This window comes from Mytilus californianus, unplaced genomic scaffold, assembly GCF_021869535.1.
Source record: "Mytilus californianus isolate M0D057914Y unplaced genomic scaffold, xbMytCali1.0.p SCAF_8, whole genome shotgun sequence".
Taxonomy (NCBI): domain Eukaryota; kingdom Metazoa; phylum Mollusca; class Bivalvia; order Mytilida; family Mytilidae; genus Mytilus; species Mytilus californianus.
In genome coordinates this window covers 106,908,165-106,928,458 of record NW_026262734.1, presented here as the reverse complement: position 1 = coordinate 106,928,458, position 20,294 = coordinate 106,908,165, and the positions used below count along the sequence as shown (strand labels likewise).

At 34.2% G+C, this 20,294-nt stretch overlaps 1 protein-coding gene across 3 annotated transcripts; it reads right to left on the bottom strand.

The window, feature by feature from the left end:
• Positions 1-2,820: 2,820 nt before the first annotated feature.
• On the bottom strand, positions 2,821-16,874 carry LOC127710458 (uncharacterized). 3 transcript variants are annotated; one of them, XM_052216314.1, is made up of 6 exons: positions 16,810-16,874; positions 8,543-8,819; positions 6,933-7,051; positions 5,743-5,858; positions 3,829-3,953; positions 2,821-2,911 (listed from the first exon to the last, which is right to left on the bottom strand). In XM_052216314.1, the coding sequence occupies exons 2-5, from the start codon at positions 8,810-8,812 to the stop codon at positions 3,832-3,834; spliced, it is 627 nt and encodes a 208-aa protein (XP_052072274.1). In that variant the 5' UTR covers positions 8,813-8,819; positions 16,810-16,874; the 3' UTR covers positions 2,821-2,911; positions 3,829-3,831. The 3 variants fall into 3 exon arrangements, with proteins under 3 accessions (XP_052072274.1, XP_052072275.1, XP_052072273.1); XM_052216315.1 differs by lacking the exon at positions 16,810-16,874 and adding an exon at positions 13,424-15,119; XM_052216313.1 differs by lacking the exon at positions 16,810-16,874 and adding an exon at positions 11,497-11,609.
• Between the last annotated feature and the right edge of the window lie 3,420 nt (positions 16,875-20,294).

Sequence of the window (20,294 nt, the reverse complement as noted above, 5' to 3'; positions counted from 1 at the left end):
TATAGGTCATCATAATGCCCTCAATAATGAGAAAGGCCCCCGCATAGTCAGCTATAAAAGAGGGACGAAAGATACCAGAGGGAGAGTCCCCGAAATGACAGCTGTTTAACAATTTAATTCAAACGAGTGAAAATAACGGTTTTAATAATGTACAAACAAAGACCGAAACACGAATATGTAACACAGCAAGAAATGACAACCACTGAATTACAGGCGTATCCCAAAGCTTTGATAAACTCTGTAGGCCCCAAATAAGACGAAAAAACATCAAAATTGGAGAGAAAACTGAATATAAATGGTTTCTAACCTCAGGGATATTAACCCTTGGCATGCTGAATTGTTATCAGAAATTGTCTCAATTTCGAGTATTTGTAAAAATATGCAAATGATATGCAAATGAGCTGTACCCTGATGCTAATGCATACTGATTGCATTAAATCTAAGATAGCCAAGGGTTAATATCCCTGAGGTTAGAAACCATGTTTTTCAGTTTGTTCTCCAATTTTGATGTTTTTTTCGTTTTATTTGGGGCCTACAGAGGTTATCAAGGCCTTGGGATACGCTGGTTTGTTCAAAAACGCAACTCTCAAGAAGAACCCAAATGACACAGAAATTTACAATTAAAGTCACCGTACGGCCTTCAACAATGATCACACCCCATACCGCATGGTCAGCTATAAAAGGCCCCGAAATGACAAATGTAATACAATTCAAACGAGAAAAACTTGCGGCCTATTTTATGTACAAAAATAAACGAAAAAACAAATATGTAAATTAAAGACTTGGGACATACACATACATAAGATAAGATATAAAGAATGTGGCGGGGTTAAACATGTTAGCGGGATCCTAACCCTCCCCTTAAGTTTGTAGGAATAGTTGCCCTGGGGAACAGTGGTTAAAAGAACTTGGGGTACAAAGTTTTAATAGGGCTTCAATGGGGAGGACGCTTGAAGAATCTCATTAAGAACCAACAATAGCCTCAGTAGTTACTGTACATTAAGATTCAAGTGTGTACAAATGAAGGTACAGAGATCCGTGGGTCTGAGCACTATGAGTCCAAAGTTTAACATAGTCTTTATTGGGAAAAGCTTAAAATTCATCTTATTCAGAACCTGCAATGGAAATGCAGGACTTCATAATTTACACAAATCTGTACATGCCAAACATAATTTGAGGCTCTAAGGAGCTTGAATTGCTCCCCTATTCAACTGGGTCTCATTTGACTTGATTATAAATAAAGTTCTAGTATGTGCAAGTCTGAGGTGCAAGTGAATAACTTTAATTAAGCTTGATTGCATATAGTGTTCATTATTCTAAAAAAAAAAAAGATGAATTTGTTTCCGCTACAAACTTTGCCTTTACTGACAACCATTTTGAAATGCCTATCGCATCAAAAAGTGAAAAGTTAACTATAAGGTTGCCGTTATTATCACATTGCGGTCAGGAGTCTGTAATTCAGTGGTTGTCATTTGTTGTTGTGTTACATATTCGTTTTTCGGTCTTTGTTTGTACATTATTAAAACCGTTATTTTCACTCGTTTGAATTAAATTATTAAACAGCTGTCATGACGGGGACTCTCCCTCTGGTATCTTTCGTCCCTCTTTTATAGCTGACTATGCGGGGGCTTTTCTCATTATGATGACCTATAGTTGTTAATTTCTGTGTCATTAAGTCTTTTGGCAATCATAATACATATTCTTATATATATATAGCGATGTCGTTATTACGACATAGTGATGTCGTAATAACGACATGTTATGTCGAAATTACGACATAGCGATGTCGTTATAACGACATGTTATGTCGAAATTACGACATGTTATGTCGTTATTACGACATAATTTTTTTTTTTGAATGGCCCTTATCGGCTTCCGTATTTTTACGTTCTTTTTCTCGTTTTTTTATTCCTTTTGATTTGGAGGTACAGAAATTATGTAGGAATAGAAAATGATTTTAATTTGTACATTTTTTTTTATTAAACAAACAGTGTACGTTAAGGGGCAGCTTTGAACTAATGTGGTGGCCAGACGAGCCGGGATCCCAGAAAAAATATTTAAGTGGAGAATAGCCTGGCTCAATACCTTTCAAATGAGCTAGGTTCGGTTGTAAACTTTGCGATAGGGACTTGCCGAGGAGTACCAAATGTGTGGTTGGTATGGAAAATACATTAAAGGGCACTCAATATCACCATAAATTCGTGAAATGAAGAAAACTTCTAGATCGTTTTGATCAAATCTGCTACTGACTGTAATGCACCAATTAGTTAAAATAATATCAGCTCAATATTTAGACACATAATTCTAAAAGTTAGGACAAGAAAAAGTTTCAAGAGTTGTCTCATTGGCAATCATACCACATCTTCTTTTTCTATATTCAACATCCAATGACAGTTATCTTGAAAAGGAACACAGCCCGGACACAAATAATATGTCAATGCGCACAACACGTGTTTCTGGGAATAAATACCATTTGGAAATATCGTTATAAAAAAGGTTGGAAAGCACAAAAAAAACCGTTCAGATCATAAAAGCAAAAGAACATAAATCACAAAAAAGGCCAACTTTACCTGAGAGAGTTGCAACATTAATTTTAGAACAATTAGAATTTTCTATAAAAAAAATATGTTTCATTGTATTCATAAGGTCACATAATCATTACGCTACCTGTGTGCTCTACATGTATGCATCGAAATCAAAAAAGAAACTCACAAGAAGGACAACTGCAATCGGAACAATTAAACTCAGCAATATCTATAACTGAAAGACGGTTTAGTTTTTACCAAATGAATTAGTGAGCGTTATTGACAAGTCACGATGTAAGATTTTCAACTATTTAATACATGTAGATATTAGTACAACAATGCATGAAGAAGATTTTGTTATTCTCCATCGCAATTTTCGACTGCACCTAAAATGAAAAATAAATTCATTAATATGCTTTTACAGATAAATCAATCCATTCATCAATCAATCAATCAATCAATCAATCAATCAATCAAAAATTCAATAAAAAAATCTAAATATCAATCTGTACTTAAGTGTCCTCTCGATCTGTATGTTTTTTTTATGTCGTTGGGCTGTCGTCTCATTTACCTACGTACTATACCCCTCCTTTGAATCAGATGTATTAACATAAACAATCTAATTGAGGAAAACACTGTAAATAACTGGCAGATCATTCATATTAGTAAATTTGGTATTGTCTCCTTTAATGTGGAAACATGTATTACTTGTCTCTGCTTATTTTTCGTTGACCCCAAGTGTCGACTTTGGTTTATTAAATATGGTTACTTGGACTTCTGCCATCCGACAATGAACCAAGCGAAAGGGGGGTTCCGTTTTGCTGAGCGGGTTGTATAAATACGGAACCTCTTCCTATGGGAATGAGAACGTTTAATTTGATACCAAGTATACTCTATGTTCGCAAAAGAGTCCTTTCAACTCCCTGAGAAGTCCGTAGGTAGCCTGTTTCAAATTTTCTTTCACTATCTATCATGTTAACCCTATTTCCCGACGGCAATCTCAATTTCCTACCCTGAACCCGTTCGAACCACTTTACAAATCTTTTTGAACTGTTTGCCATTAGACGTTAAGCAATTAAAATGTGTTTTTTTTTTGTCTTTCAAAATTGAACTGTTATCATGCAGAAGAATACAACCTGTCATTATAGAATGCTTTGCATTATACACTTATTTGATATCAAAATGTACGTATTTGAAGATTTTAGATTTATGAACTCACGAACGAACATTGTTTTGAACCAAAAAATGCATTTACTTAAAATTATGCAAGATAAAAGACTGCATCATAAAAGCTTATTATTACCTTTTACACTTGGTTAAGTATTGGGTCGATAATTCTAATCCAGTCAGCTTCAGACCTGTTAGCTTGGTCGTCTTCTGCCACTATAATGTCATTTATCATAAACGTCGGAGTTGAAGTTACTCCCCCTAAATAAAATTGAACACTGGTGAATATAAGCATTGTAAGATATATAGTGGATTAACATACTAGGATTTTATTCCAATAGAGCAAAAGCTATGCAAACAACTCAAGATCAGCACAGGCGAGTTTCAACGATCAGCTTAAACTCACACACCGCGCACAGCGCAAGAAGATCCCAATAATGAGAATACGGAAAAACCTATCCAATATATCATAAAATCTAAGACTTCCTTAATTTAAAAAGACAATACATGGGAAACCGCATTTTTCTTGAAAAAATGACAAGTTGACGCAGGGTAACAACAATCAACAGCACAAATACGAAAAGACACCTACAGGTCAACATCCTATTTTAATGGATCTTGTCTGTACCATATGCACAGCTTTAAATCGTGAATGAATTTAATAGATATAAGAAGATGTGGTATGAGTGCCAATGAGACAACTCTCCATCCAAGTCAAAATTTATAAAAGTAAACCATTATAGGTCAAAGTACGGTCTTCAACACGGAGCCCTGGCTCACACCGAACAGCAAGCTATAAAAGGCCCCAAAAATTACTAGTGTAAAACCATTCAAACGGGAAAACCAACGGTCTAATCTATATAAAAAACGAGAAACGAGAAACACTTATGAACCACATCAACAAACATTGCAGCGGGTTTAAACGTTTTAATGGCCATACTTAATAACTCTGCCACCATGCAACTTTAAAGGGGCATTAGCTACGAGATATAGAAAAAAAATCATATTTTGTTTTTATTCAATCATTAATGAAAGTGAAATAGTGATATAATATTTCGTTTTTAGCAGCCAGTTTGGTCCAGTTTTGTCAAAATAAGCAAAGAAGCATTGCTAATGAATTATTCACTTGCAAGTGAATAATTCGGCTCATTAAATCCGTATTCATATGAACTTCAACTGAACCCCTTAGCTAGATATAGGTTACGCATGAACTAGGCGTGTTTATCTATTAAAAAGAACAGAATGTTAACATTGGAAGTGAAACAAGGGCAAACCATTTGGTTGACTGATTCGATCTATAAGAATTCCTTATTATTCAGGTAAAAACGATTATTAACATATGTTTTAAAGCTATAATATGAAATCAAACCGACCTAGAAAAATCCAATTGCACGAGTTCGCTATCTATTTTTATCTATGTTTATGTTTATGTTTATATCGGGTTATATGACCATCGGCAGTCTTTCGGAGGTCACCTCGATGGTTAATTAGATGGCGTCTAGACTAAAATACACACGAAATGCTGATACATGTATATATTAATCGTGTTAAAGCATGTAAATTGTTTATTTTAGATTTTTTGTAATTTGGATATACGTTTAAGTATGTTATAAATCAAATATGAGAATTTGAGAGCTAATGCCCCTTTAAGTTCTGTATTGCACAAAAGACACTTAGAAACTAGGACAATCAAAAAAAAGAGAAAAATTGTGCGCTCGTTTTTATCATATTTTCAATTCAACGAGAGATTTGAGGCGTCACCTTTGGCTGCCCATAAAATATTAATTTTGGGGGATGTTATTTTATCTGCGACAACCATACATGTATATGTCGTATATTCATAGATAAGATTCAAGGACGAAACGCTATTTTGAAATAAGATTGGAGATAAAAGGAATAATGATAAAAAAGATAATCCCTAATTTTATTTTTAGATAATGACTGGGCCAATGATCAGCAGTATACATGCAGTTGTGTAGATATCATAAGTTGAATAATTATCCACTGTTTCAGATTTAAACATTTATTAGGAGGAAAGTATAATGCTTACTCGAACAACCATGTTTCCATTCGACTCGACACTCGTGATTGATTCGACTATTTGTTGCCAGCTGTTTGAATTTAACTTCTGGCAATCCCATGCTCTTTGCTAGCTCTACCATTTTCCTTTAGAAAAAAAAGAACAATTTTTTTAAACAATGCACAAGATGATTATAGAAGCTTAGGGAATCAAAAATTAAAACAATAGAACTGAATATAATTTTCCTTCTCCATGTTTCGCAGAGTCGATTTAATGGTAAAAATAGTATATGAGCAGATTAACAGATGCAACTATACACCATATTTCAGGGTTTATTTTTTTGATTCCAAATACAACCATTCATTGATACCCACAAGTATTTATCGTTTAGTGGTACTTGTCAACAGAAACCTCAACAAAATGCTTTTAGCATTTATTAAGTATTCTTATCCATCCGTTTAATTTTTTACTAGACTAAGTGTAAAAATTACAGAAATTCAAGAAAATATAAAGTCGTAAACAGTTTATTTTTCGGAGGCTGTCTTTTAGAATTTGAAGAAAGATTTCACTCAAATCAAATTCCAATTGATTAATAGCTTTCGGGTATATAAACAACCGAGATTATGTGAAACTTTCTCTTTAGATTGGGGCCTCGGTGGCCGAGCAGTTTAAGAAGTCCAACTACTGTATCACTAGTCTGTAAAGTTAACACTGCAACACATGGCAGGTGCGCTCGACTCCAATCTTTATTGACTAGGATTGTCAGTTTTCCTGCCGAAGGTCGGTGGTTCTCTCCGGGCACTCTTGGCTTCCTCTTCCAATAAACCGATCGCCACGAAATAGCACAATAGTGTTAAAAGTGGCGTTAAACACCAACCAATCAATCAATCTCTGTAGATTGCGAGGAAAGGCTAATGTTAAAAAGGGTAAAATTCAGTTAATATAAATAAGAAGATGTGGTATGAGTGCCAATGAGACAACTCTCCATCCAAGTTAATTTGTCTTTAATATTCTGAAATTTGAAATGCATTTACATTTTATATATCTAGGTCCAGCCATGATCTAAAATTTTTCCAGGTGCACAGGATTTTCTGTACTTAGAGTGATATGTGTGGTGTAAATACGGCCATATTTCCTAAAAGGTTATGATGAACCTTAAATACACTGCTATTCATTGACAATACTTTATCAAATATAACGGTACTAAATGATGTACATACGATATAACTTGGTCCTCGGTAAGTGTCTTATCATAAAATATATCAAGATGACTGTATACATTTTGTGACCAGATAAATGTCATATTTCCGTTGGTCATCTTGTCTACTGAATGGGTTCCCTGTTGAATAAATAATGTAATGCATTATACAAATATATTGCATGCTGTTATATCGAAATGACAAATATCGGAGCTGATGGCTATTTCCTCGACACTATATGTTGTTGTGGTAGTAAAGGGAGTATAGTTTGATTTTTTGTTTGTTTTGTTTTGTTTTTGTTTTTACTTGAACATTGATTGTTTTCGACATAAAACTGTAAATCAAAACTGTATCCATCCGATTTCTCTGATATTTGTTTAGGCTAACCGGTTCCTTTAAATATACAGCAATATCAGACACAACAACTCCCACAGTTATTATATATATATCAGCATAACTACCATCATAACCACAGAAAGACTGCAAATGCGCTCCGATATTTCTGAATCTACAGTAGCATGGTTATCATCACGAATTCAGTGGTAATTTTATACTCAGTGATCAAAGCGACCTTATTTCTCAGACATTTTTTTTTTTTATTCATTACAAAGAACTTTACCCTCAGCCGTTATTCAATACAAAGCTAGAGACACACTTCACATGCCTGAACTTACGGAACTATATGAGCGTATGTTGATTTGATTATGCCATCCTATGTCCTTTTGTGCCTATCTATTAGCTCACCTGGCCCAAAGGGAGTTATTGCCCTTGGATGACGATTTTTACTACTGTTTTGCGTGTTTGCCTTATATCTTTAAAATTATAAGATATAGGTAGAAACTTAAATAATCAAATATGATCAGCACGACAAGATCTTCATTTAAGACAATATTGAGGAAATTTAATGACGACTCCTTATTGGAATTATTGCCCCTTGATGACGATGATGACCGACCGTGCGAGGGCTGTATAGCCAGTCAAGGTCGTTAAAGACTCCCATCATCATTGATGACGATTTTTTCCAATGTTTTTGCGTTTTTCCTTATATGATAAAAAATATATATAGATAAATAGAAACTTTAGATAACAAAGATCCACCCTCTTTTGTGTTTCTAGCAAAAACTAAAGAAGATAGAGAAAAACTAAGCAGACAAATGGATCAGCAAAACAAGGTCAACTAAAAAGAAATGTTTGTAATTTTTTCGTCATGAATTCTATATATTCGCGTCTACAACATTGGAGAGAGTCCATTGTTGATTATACACATAGACCTAGGTGAGCGACACTTGCTCTTTAGAACCTCTAGTTGTTTCTGTTCAGGCTTCCAAATTCAGGTAGGGCTAGAGTGGATACATTAGGTCCCTTTTGATCATTAAGTTCTCCACGTGTTTCGGTATTTATACTTCATTGGCCTTTACCTATTTGGATTTGAGTGTTCTTGATGATGGCAAATCCAGAAAAACGCTTCGGCCGCATATAATTCGTAACCTTTCTTCTTTTACCGATATATTTTCAAAATATCACATAAAAATCGGAGCATCGAACTATTTTTTTCTTCGGCACAACCCCTACCCTTCCTTATGAAAATTACTTAATTGAGGTTCTTAACTTATAGAATAATCAGAACTTACCATAGCAACAAGGAAAGCGTTTCTATGATACGGTAAAGGAAACAGATGCATGCGGAATCTCAACTTTTCTGGTCCGTAATGGTCTGCAAGTTTTACTAAGGTTGGTAATGCAGCTTTACTGTCCGGACAAAGAGGTCCCATGTAGACATCAAATTCGACTGGTGCAACACTGCTGCTTTGTGGTTCATAAATAAATCCCAACGGTCTTGGAGGTACAGGAGTAGTTTCGTAAGCCAATGGAAGTAATAATAAAACAATTTTAACGAGCATCTTTTTTCTGCAATTAAAAAAGAGAAACCTAAAGTCATTCTGAAGATAAGAAACAGAACAACATATATATTTGTGATAAAAATGTTTACTTATGACAAACATATCGTGAATGTATACTTTGGTGGGTAAAATAAGATTAGTTATAGCTATCTAAAATCTGTTTTAGACAATTCCGGACTTATCTATGTTTGGACTCAGCAATTGCAATTAGATGCAAATCAATTGAAAAACAGTTCTGAACCAAAACCTTAAAGATGAATACATTCAAAAATGGGATAGTCAAATTGTCTATTCTTCCAGTGGTGAATTTGACGGTCAGTTGAAAACAATATTTCGTTTAGAAAAGTTTTTTTTTGTACAATTATCACCCATCGAACGTGAATATATTTTTAAATTGAAATGCTGCAATTTGAAATATTCAGCAGATCATGTTAGGTGGTACAATATTCCAAAAGAAGTGAGGGTATGTCATATGTATTCAAATCCTAATGATAATGAATACCATCCCAATGTGATCTAGCTATAAAACCAGGTTTAATCTGACATTTTCTACATAAGGAAATGCCTGTGCCAAGTCAGGAATATGACAGTTGTTTTTCATTCGTTTTGATGTTTTTGAGCTTTTGATTATGCCATTTTATAAAGGACTCTGTTTTGAATTTCCTTGGATTATTTTGTTGGAAAGGGGGGGGGGGGGGGGGGGGGTATTTTTGTTATTTAATTTTTTGTTTGTTATTAAAGTTAAAAAATATCAGAAAACAACAAATTCTGGAGTACAATGTAAAATATTCAAATGACAGGATTATTTTTTGTTGTGTAATATAAAAGAACCAAAAATGTATTCTTATTCGTTTCAAAAATAGTTAAAGTATTATATCGTAAAGACAATTTTATAAATTATTGATATATTCCTTTACAATTTTGTTTTATTTCTTTCTATGATCTCCGGGTATTCATGTGACTGCATTATGTTTTTGTTTACCTCTTGTTTCACATGTGTGTATGTGACATAGAGTTGTGTGTATGTGACAGAGTGTTTAAAATAAAGCATTGTTTTATTGTGTTGTATTGTATTGCAGCAACTATATTGGCCATCGTACGGCCTTTTGTTAATGAGCTAAACTGAAACCACATAACAAATAAAATTGAGAAACGGGGAAGGTTCAAAGAGATAACAATCCGACCAAAGAGCAGAAAACAGCCAAAGGCCAAAACTGCGAGAAAATCTCGCACGAGGAGGTGGGCTTCAGCTGGCCCCTAGACAATGATAATGTAAAGTCGTTCAGCGAAAATGAACGTCACACTTAACTCCGATACATATAAATGAGCTAAAATTAAAAAAAATATATACAAGACTAACAAAGGCCAGAGGTTCCTGACTTGGGGCAGGCGCAAACATGCGGTGGGGTTAAATATGTTTTGTGAGATCTCAACCCCTCCCCTATACCTCTAGCCAATGTAGAATAAACCAACACACAGCGGTACGCATAATAAAAATCAGTTTAAAAGAAGTCCGAGTCCGATGTTAGATTAGGTAACAGAAGAAACTTAGCAAAATGACAATGATCAACACGAATAAATAAAGGACTACTCTCAGTTACTGACATGTAGGCTCAAGGCCTCAATTAAACTGATTGAAAGATTATGTCTTCATCATATGAAAATCAAGCACAATCACACCCGTTAGGGGTTTAGTATTATACCATCATAAAATATACGGGAATAACATAACCCGTATCATGCCAACAACTGGTTTTAAAATAAATGTGTTTATTTCCGATGCAAAGATCCCCATGAGTGAATCTTAATAATAATTACAAAACTATATAAATTGAAGGCTTCGGCATGACAAATATAAGACAACTCAAACGAGAAATTATATAACGGCCCGCTCCATCAACGTTGGTGGGACATTTTTGTGAATTCAGGGACCAATAACCTTTTAAGCAATGAAATGGATCTAAGAAAAATAGATTCCAAGGACAGTCAATCAAAAACCATCGAAGAAAAACAGACAACGTCATGAACAAAAGGAAAAACGAAGAAAAAAAAAACAACAGTCCACAATATATTACACACACAAAAAAAAAAAAAAAAAAAAAAACAGAGTCGGAGACGGAGAAACATCACCGGTTAATAATTTTTCATGAGGAAGACGACTTGAACCACTGATGGAACAGAACCTGCTTTCCAGTCCAAAGTTCAGCCTCGGTCTTTAGTTTTCTGTAAAGTGTTTGTTTCTTCGAGTTTTGTAATTGTATCTTCTACTTTTTTGAATTATTGTTCTTGACTGTCCCTTGGTTTCTTTTCACATTGTATATATTTGCACATAACCAAACACTGTTGTATATAGCTGTCCCAATAGGTTATGATTTTTTTTTCAGTTTTTGACTGCACGACATTTTAGGAAGTGCATATACCTGCAAATTGAAAGGTTTTCTCAAAAAGAGTTTCAATGACACAAACTGAAACACCAACTTCCGCTAGATTCGGATCTAGATGCAATGTAAACACTTTACATACAAAACATTTATGATGAACAATTGTGCTAAGTGGAAGAAATGGAACGAATAGTTTACATAATAAATCCGCATCTGAACGATTATTTACTATATATCAATGGAATGAATCATAATAGTATACATGTGTTTTAAGGGGCCAAGTATATTATCTCAGTAACTCACGTGTATAGTGTAGATATAGGTAGTCTCAAAAAGTATATGAAAATGTTCATGTTCTAACCACAGAAAATGATGAGTGTACAATAACAGTAGAACATTATTGCTATAATTATTAAACTACATGATTGTCGGTAACAAGGATCAGGTTTTATTTCTATTAAATATAGTTTGCCGGCTACAGAGATGCATTGATAGTGTCTCTAAAGTACATAATTATGGTGAAGTATAAAAAGGTTATTTCACTTTATCGTGTATATTAGTCAGCGAAAATGTTACATAATCACTAATGAGATATAAACTACCTTCCTATTCAAAATAAGTTTAAGATGATTGAAAAAACCGCCTACCATCCCCGTCCCCCAACACCACAATAAATTAAAAAAAACCGCCTACCATCCCCGTCCCCAACACCACAATAAATAAAAAAAAACACCATATTACTATACATGTACTCTTGCTCTCTGTGGACAACTTTTAAAGTTAATAGAATATCACAACTTTTTTATCGATGCATCTACGACTTTGTTAGAAGGTTGTTTATTTCGTTTAATATATTTTACATAATGTTCCGTTCCTTACACAAATCGAAACGATTTCATGACGTATGACCTTTTTTAACCAGACTGGATGCTCCGCCTAACTGGTCATGGATGAGTGCCTAACCAAGCACATGTTGTATACTATGAATACCGTTGACGGTCAACTAATTCAAGTCCTTAGGGTATGACCATTTGATCTTCTGTAGGAGGAGATTTTTTTCGGATTCAATATTCGTTTTCATTTTTTGCAAGTACGACTTATTTTCATTCACACTTATTTCCTGCATTGTCCTGCATTTTGTTGGACAAAATATTTGTTTTCACCACTTCTTTGGCAAAGTTATTTACAAGACCAGAACATTCATTTCCAAAATCCTTCTGCCCCAATTCCCCATCCTGAGAATATCAAATAGTCATCCCATAATGACTTGAATTCGTTGACCGTCAACGGTATCCATGACTGCGTTTTGGCTTGGGCTACCCCATTCGCTGGTGCATAAGTTTACAAAGGAATGATATTGTGTTCTAATAAATGATAATTCATAAATATGGCTTTCGAAATAACACTTGAAATTTTTTCTGGATTAACCTTCATCATGAATTCTTAAAACCAAATATTTAAAAGCCAAGGATGTATAAGAAGCGAAACATGTGAAGACCTAGGCAAATCCATCTACTGTAAACTTAAGGCACATTGAAATTATAATGAACCATATAAAAATAAGAAGATATGGTATGATTACCAAAGGGACAATTATCCACCAGAGACCAAATGTCGAAGATAGAAGAAACCTGAAACCACCATACGGCCTTCAACAATGAGCAAAACCCATATCGCACAGTAAGTTATAAAGGTCCCTAAATGACAAAATGTGAAAGATTCACCCCCCCCCCCCCCCCTGCCGAGAAATAAAAAAATAAAAACCAATCAAAACCCAACATAATAAACAAAAATCAAATATGATGGACATATGGTAGCCATTGCGCTGGTTGAAAAAAAAACATTGGCTAAACGCCATTATATTATGCTTTCATAGCTGAAATCAATGTTTATGTCTTATTTTATGCTCATATGAAATATTTGTTTGTTTAAATGTTTTTTTGTTATTGGATTGCTGTCTAATCGAGTATATCTAGCATATCCCTTTACTCATATATATTGTCACTTTCTCTGTTAGATAAATGGTATTCTATTTTACTGGAGACTGATACTGTACAATCATATAAACTAAAAGTTAAATGCGACGTTTGAAAACGAATAGTCCTTGCAATTTTCTGCAAATGACCAGAGAAAGACAAATATCCTTATCTTTGATTGTCTTTATCAAAATATTGTTTTCAATAACTACATACATGCGTACGTACTAACACATTTGTGAAAATAGTCTTACAATTTTTCATAAATCCCGCCAAATTTCTTGTTTTGTCGAAAGCCGGAATCGGTTATTCTGAGGTGGCCCTTGCCTTTTAATTTTGCAGCAGCATTTCTTGCCTTTTAATTAGAGCCCTCTCGTGCTCCTACAGGGTAGAATGCGTTGTGTATATATACGAAGTAGAAAAGGACGTCTGTACAAATAAACAATTTTATGATGGATGACAATATGACGTTTACACATAGATACCATAACGTTACAAAGACTGTGCCAACGTGTATAAGTACATGTATATATCCCGCGGTACTACAATGTATGCAAGTATCTATTTATCCTCAACATACACGGGGCCGCGAGTTAATGCAATTAAAGTTTCAAAGTCAATGTATCGAAATTAAGAAAATCGTCTGTGAAATGAAAAAGAAATAACATTACTGAAACTTTAAAGTCCATGAATCACAGATAAAATTACCACTGATTCAAGATGCGTTTGAAATTGTTCCCAGCTACCGGTGAATATTCTGGATCGGCGCTGCAATGGTAGGTACAATCAATACCGGTAAAGTATTTTCTCTGCCAAGTCTAAGTATACTATGGCCTTATTCATTTAGCGAAAATTCTTGTCTGAATCTCCAAAGGTGGCTATATTGAGGGTTTCCTTTCCGTCTGGCTTGAAGTTCAACTTGTCGGCTATTTCCTGTGTCATAAAAGATCGTTGCGCTCCTTCGTCAAAAATTACATTAGCGTCATTGCACCGATTCTGTGAGCATATGGGAGCTACTGCGGTTTTCAATTAGACGGTCAAATTATGCTGAATAGCAGAGGTATGCATGATCGGTTTGCTATTTTCTCTATTACTTATATGTTGACTATGTGATTGTTGACTGGATGATTCATTACACACACTGTGTGGTGCGTACGGTTACATTAATCGTATGTGTTTTTGATCGACACTCTGATATATCATGGTTACCAAAATAATTGAAACACAGATTTCTCTTCTTTACACTTTTCATTCTTGATTTACTATACGTGAACTTTTTACATTCCGCGGCGAAATTTTGATCATTGCAATAAATGTACCTTTTACTTTGGGAAAAGTTGGCAGTTGTTGGTTTGTTTGAGATATTCATTGTACTATTTCTCTTACCTAGTCCTACATGAAAAGGATTATACTTTCTTCAGTCCCATTAGTACTGGCTTCTTGGATCGATATTGCTCGTTGTATGGCCTGTCTAACATTTCCAAGTGTCCAGCCATCGTTTCCGTTGTCGATTGTTATGTTACTTTCTATGGTATAAGGTAGCAATACACAGTTAGGAGTTTGGTTTCGCATTTTGGCCCCGGTGGATTTTTCAAATATGAAAGTTATTGTGTAATAAAATTCATTTTTAGACAGCTGAGTACTAGTTTAGCCTTCAAAGGTGGTTTATAAGAACATCAAGATTATTTTTTACATGTTTTATGGGCTATTTTCTGTTTGACTCTCCGTATTTTCATAGCTAGACCGGTCATCGGTCCAGAAATTAATGTAATGTTTACAAACACTTTTTTTCTACACGAAGTTTTTGACGCAATTTTACAAAAAAATGAGATGAAAGACATATGATTTTCATTGGATTTATTGAAAGAAATATGTTAACAGTTTCAGAAAAGGTATTACTTGAAGTGATTGAAATTCTACTTTTGGTCAAATTTTGGGGAAATATGTGACATCTTTTCTCCCCTTTTTGCTATATTTTATAACAAAAAAATGCAGATTGTTGCTATGGATACACCAAAAAGAAATTATATTTTACCATTTTATATACTGGATATGAAATCTATGGAAGATTCTGATTACATACATATGCACATATATGACACAAACAGTAAGCTTTATATTGCAAGAAGGCAATGAAAAGGGGATGGTAAAATTTATGAGGGAAAATTTTAATATTTTTTCCTAACTGTTTATTGCTACCTAATGAAGCTTCCCAAACATAACTGGGATCAACAAGGAACCATTATACGTGTCTTGATATTGTCCTAAAGATTCCAATCCACGGGTGTAGACCTGTGACTTAACAGAAAAATTACGAAGACTATCTAATGTATATGAGGGTGCATCCACACTTTTGTTTGTTTTTCCCAAGCGATTTATCTTTTTTTCGGGGCTTTGTGGTAATTTGCGCTTGATAAGTTCAAACCATTTATAGAATTCATAACATCTGCATCAAGAAGTCACTGTAGGTAAGTAAATTTCTGTACATCAGTTAGAGTGTTATTGTTGTAAATGGTGGTTTAAAACAATTCCAAAAAGTATTGCTACTAAAGTATGTCCCTAGAAAACGAAGGTACTGTTAGCCTCGGCAAGCGGTGATGTCGACTTGACAGTGAACCGATTCGTGATGAAAGTCTTAGAATGAATTTTGTGTTCATAACAGGACGTGTTTCCGGATTGACTTCATGAATGGTTATGAAAGGGCGAGTGCTGGGTATGCTTTCATGAGATAATTCTGTACATGTATATGTACTTTTTTGTGTGTTTATTTCTTATAGCGGCGTAAATTGGTTTCAAATTCTATGTTATAAAATTGAGAATGGAAATGGGGAATGTGTCAAAGAGACAACAACCCGACCATAGAACAGACAACAGCAGAAGGTCAACAACAGGTCTTCAATGCAGCGAGAAATTCCCGCACCCGGAGGCGTCCTTCAGCTGGCCCCTAAACAAATATATATACTAGTTCAGTGATAATATACTCATCTGCATCTGTGATTTCAACTCCAATATCTTCTTCTAATGTATTTTCCAAGATATGTTCTTCCAGTTTGAGAATTACACTTTATTTTTTACTATTGCTCCAGTAATTGGACCTGAAGTATCAATGTCCATCTTGGAGTCGGTGTTCAACTCATCAAGTTTCTTGAAGAATTTTGTGATGGCGCCTCTATTTCCAGCTCGACATTTGATCCTCATCGAATCAATCTTTAATTCTGGTCTCGATACCAATCTCGTACTAAAACAGACAGCGCCAACGCGTACAAGTACATGTATATATCCCGTGGTACTATGAAATCTATTTATCCTCAACATAGACCCCGCCTATTTATCGTCGAAAGACTTATAGTAATCGACTTGTCAGTCCGTTCATCCATGCGTGCGTCTGTTAAAGCTTCAGGTGTTCGGTATACGGCACATGATTATGATTGGTTTATTAACATACGTTTCCATATACTTTTTAAAAAACAATCTGACCACAATGTTTCACATGTAGCTTGAACAGTGAAAACAACATCAAATATTATATATAACAATGAATACTAATACTATTTACTACGCGTGACCGCTAAACAGATTTTTACATTACAGTGTAACTCAAATTAAGCCGATTCTTCCAAATGAATTAAACTTTACCTACATAATAAACTGTTGTATTCCTGTTTGACTGCAGATATGTATACTATATGATTAAACTTGTATACCATACATGTATGTGTAACAATATTGATCAGTTTACATTAATGTTCATCAGAAATCGAAGTAACATCTGATATAAAATATGTTCCAACTAATCAATAGAAAGGGTAGCCAACCATTTAATCATTTATGCAAAAAAACGTTCAACTACTTTTTGGAAAAGAAAATCATAAGAGGACAACCATTTGATTTCCATGGGAAGGGGACAGGAGAATTATGAAAATGAATATCCTGCATATGGAAAAATTAAACCTGCGTCGGAACAGATGAAAATGAATAGTCAGTCCACAAAAAAATCGTCCTGACCCCTATAAAAAGTAGAAAATAAAATAAATGTCAATGGATAATGAAAGGCATACTACTTTTACAAATGTGTACATTTCTGTATTGGACTTACGACTTCATAAGTCCCAAATTTTAGTAAATACAAAATAGGGGGCACTGAGAGGTTAAAAAAATTCACACATGCTTTTATCTAAATGAACTGTTGTTATTTTAGGTACTTGTTTCTTGTCTTTTTCAAAAAAGGGAATACTTTTGCTATCACGTCAAAAGAAATTCTAAACGAGACCGTTTTCACCTAAATTAAGAAATTTTTATAGCATACAACAATATCGTCAGAGATAGAGTTCTATTGATAATTATATGCATTAAACTTTATAATGCATTCACATAAAATATGGGAAGCTAGTGGTATGATTGCCAATGAGACAACTATCCAAACGAGACCAAATGACGTATATGTTTGCTGGTGTACTGAAGTTGTTCCGTTATATAGATGATGGCCTCTCACTAAATAATTCAAATTTTGATGCTTATGTTGAACGCATCTATAGCTATCCCATCGAACTAGAAAAAAAGAGTATCATAAATACAGTTAAGTCATGAGGAACACCCAACCTCATCAAAGGTAAAAAATAAACTGACAACGACATGGCAAAAAAATAAAAAGACCAAAAGACAAATAAGAGTATAAAAACTCAACATAGAAAACTAAAGACTGAATAACACAAACCCTGCCAAAAAAACCCGGGGGTAATCTAAGGTACTCCGGAAAATAACAATGAGGGTCGATTGAAAACGAAACTTTACGACAAATTAAAAGAGATGATTTAAGCTTTCCTAAACTTTCCATTTCTAGGTAGCAACATTCTAGTAGAGCCTGCATATGGAGTATAAATCTGTCAGTTGATACAATGGTACAGACCTTGCGTCTGCTATCATGATTTTCTCGATAGAGGGTTACTGCTTACAAAGGAAGCTATTTGACCAATGGTTTCAAGTGGTAAAGTTGAATTCATCCCTTCGAAATTTTGTTTACGCCATCTCGAGTTGGTGTACCGTTATGGACTATCTGTTTTACAGACAACAACAAATATGTTTAAACTGTGGAATCTTTTCTTGGAATGTGACACCACCGAATTATGAGTTTAAATATCCCTTTGTTATCTTCTGCCTCTCTTTTATAACTTTACGGGGTCTCTTTGAGTGTAGGAATTCAAGTATGTCATTGAACTCCTGTTTATTTTGTAATGGCTTACAAGGATTATTTGTAGATCAACAGACATAACCTGAGGACGTCAATGTTTCATCGTATGGTGTGTTTATAAACAAGGAAGCAAAGAAACAAATGGCTTCTCCTTCATGTACGGAAATAAAAGATCTGGCGTAAAACGTCGACGAGACAGTGAGGAGAAAAGATATTTAGCACCTGCTTGACGATTTTTTTTTATCTTTGAACAATTGAGTTGTCGTTCTTGTTTCACTGATTGAACACATATTTTGAACCTCAAGTTTATCAACAATACACGAGGGTCGTAATGGGAGTACCGTTATGACGAATAACAGAAAAAAAACTTGCCAATGACGTTAACGGTAATTTTTGGTGCATGACGTTAAAAAATCGACTGATTTTGTGAATTCTTTCCAAAATTAACGGTAACGGATTATTATTTGAGACCTCTGACGAATCACGATAAGGATATTTTGACGAGTCACGTGAAAATTTTAACCAATTTGACGTTAAAGCGGTAGCCGAAAATGACCGTTTGTCGCCTGACGGTAAAGGGCATTCCTAACCTCATACAAGATTTATGAACAATCCAAACTACAAAATCTTAAATCAACATTTGTTAAATAAGTCTTTCATCTTACGAAGCTGGTAACTCACAACTTTACTATATAACGTGAATTTGGAAACAGTCGGAAAGGAACATGAAGATGCTGTATATGTAAGCATAACAATTTACTGCAGTGTGCATACAATTCCAGGCAAATGAATATTGTTGACTTTTCTATCTTAAATAAGTTCCATCATAGATACCAGGATTGAAATTTTGTATTTGCGCCAGATGCGCGTTTCGTCCACAAAAGACTCATCAGTGACGCTCGAATAAAAAAAAAGTTAAAAAGGCCAAATAATAGATTCGCATAACGTATAATTAATGAATTGTTGAAATAACTTCGTGACGGTGTTGCATAAAGAAATCAATGCGAAGCAATTTAGTGTCAAAAAGAAAAATGAGATCTCCAGCATTTATAATTATAACTCCGTTTTCTGTTTTAGCTTAAAAAAAATAAGCACATATTCCCCAATTTATTTCTGTTGTAATTAAGATACACAGCTTCAAGAATGTTATATCAAAATTGCATAACAAAATCAAGGGAGTTTATTTCTGTATGCATTTGTATTGGGGAGACAATTGTCTACCGCTTTCTGTTAAAACTAATTGTATATATGCTTTCACATTCAAACTACAGATTGGTAAATATCTTAATGTTACCCACTTGATAGGACAACGGTAAAAATGTAATCTAAAACATAAAGTCTTCAAATTTACTTGTTCCTCTGAATTCTATTTTAAGTATATAGTCCAGAAAATCTAGCGTTTGGTAAATATCTTTAAGGCCTATTAACCGAGGCTAAGGAATACTTTGCAAATCCATAAACGAAGGAAAAGATCTGTTTGAAGTTGCAGTATTTGATTTCTAAGAAAAGTAATAAAATCGTATTTTACCTCAAACAAGAAAAAATAAAACTTAAGTATTTCGAAAAGTAAGTCCCGAATGTATCCTTTTCTTTGCATATTTCGAGAGTGCATATCAACGTTGAAATTTTATAAAAAAAATCTGAAAATGCATTGAAAATTTGTTATCGCACGTGTAGCCGCATTCCTCAAGAGACGTAAGAAATAGACTGAATACCCACACTGTTTGTATGGAAGAACGATAACAAATTAATGTTACCCACTTGATAGGACAACGGTAAAAAAATAATCTAAAACACAAAGTCTTCAAATTTACTTTTTTCTTTAAATTCTATTTTAGGTTTACACACAATGTATATTCCAGTATAAAGAAAATCTATTCACTGAGCTACATACTTCGCATATATTATTGTACTTTTCCTTATTTTTCCATGAAATG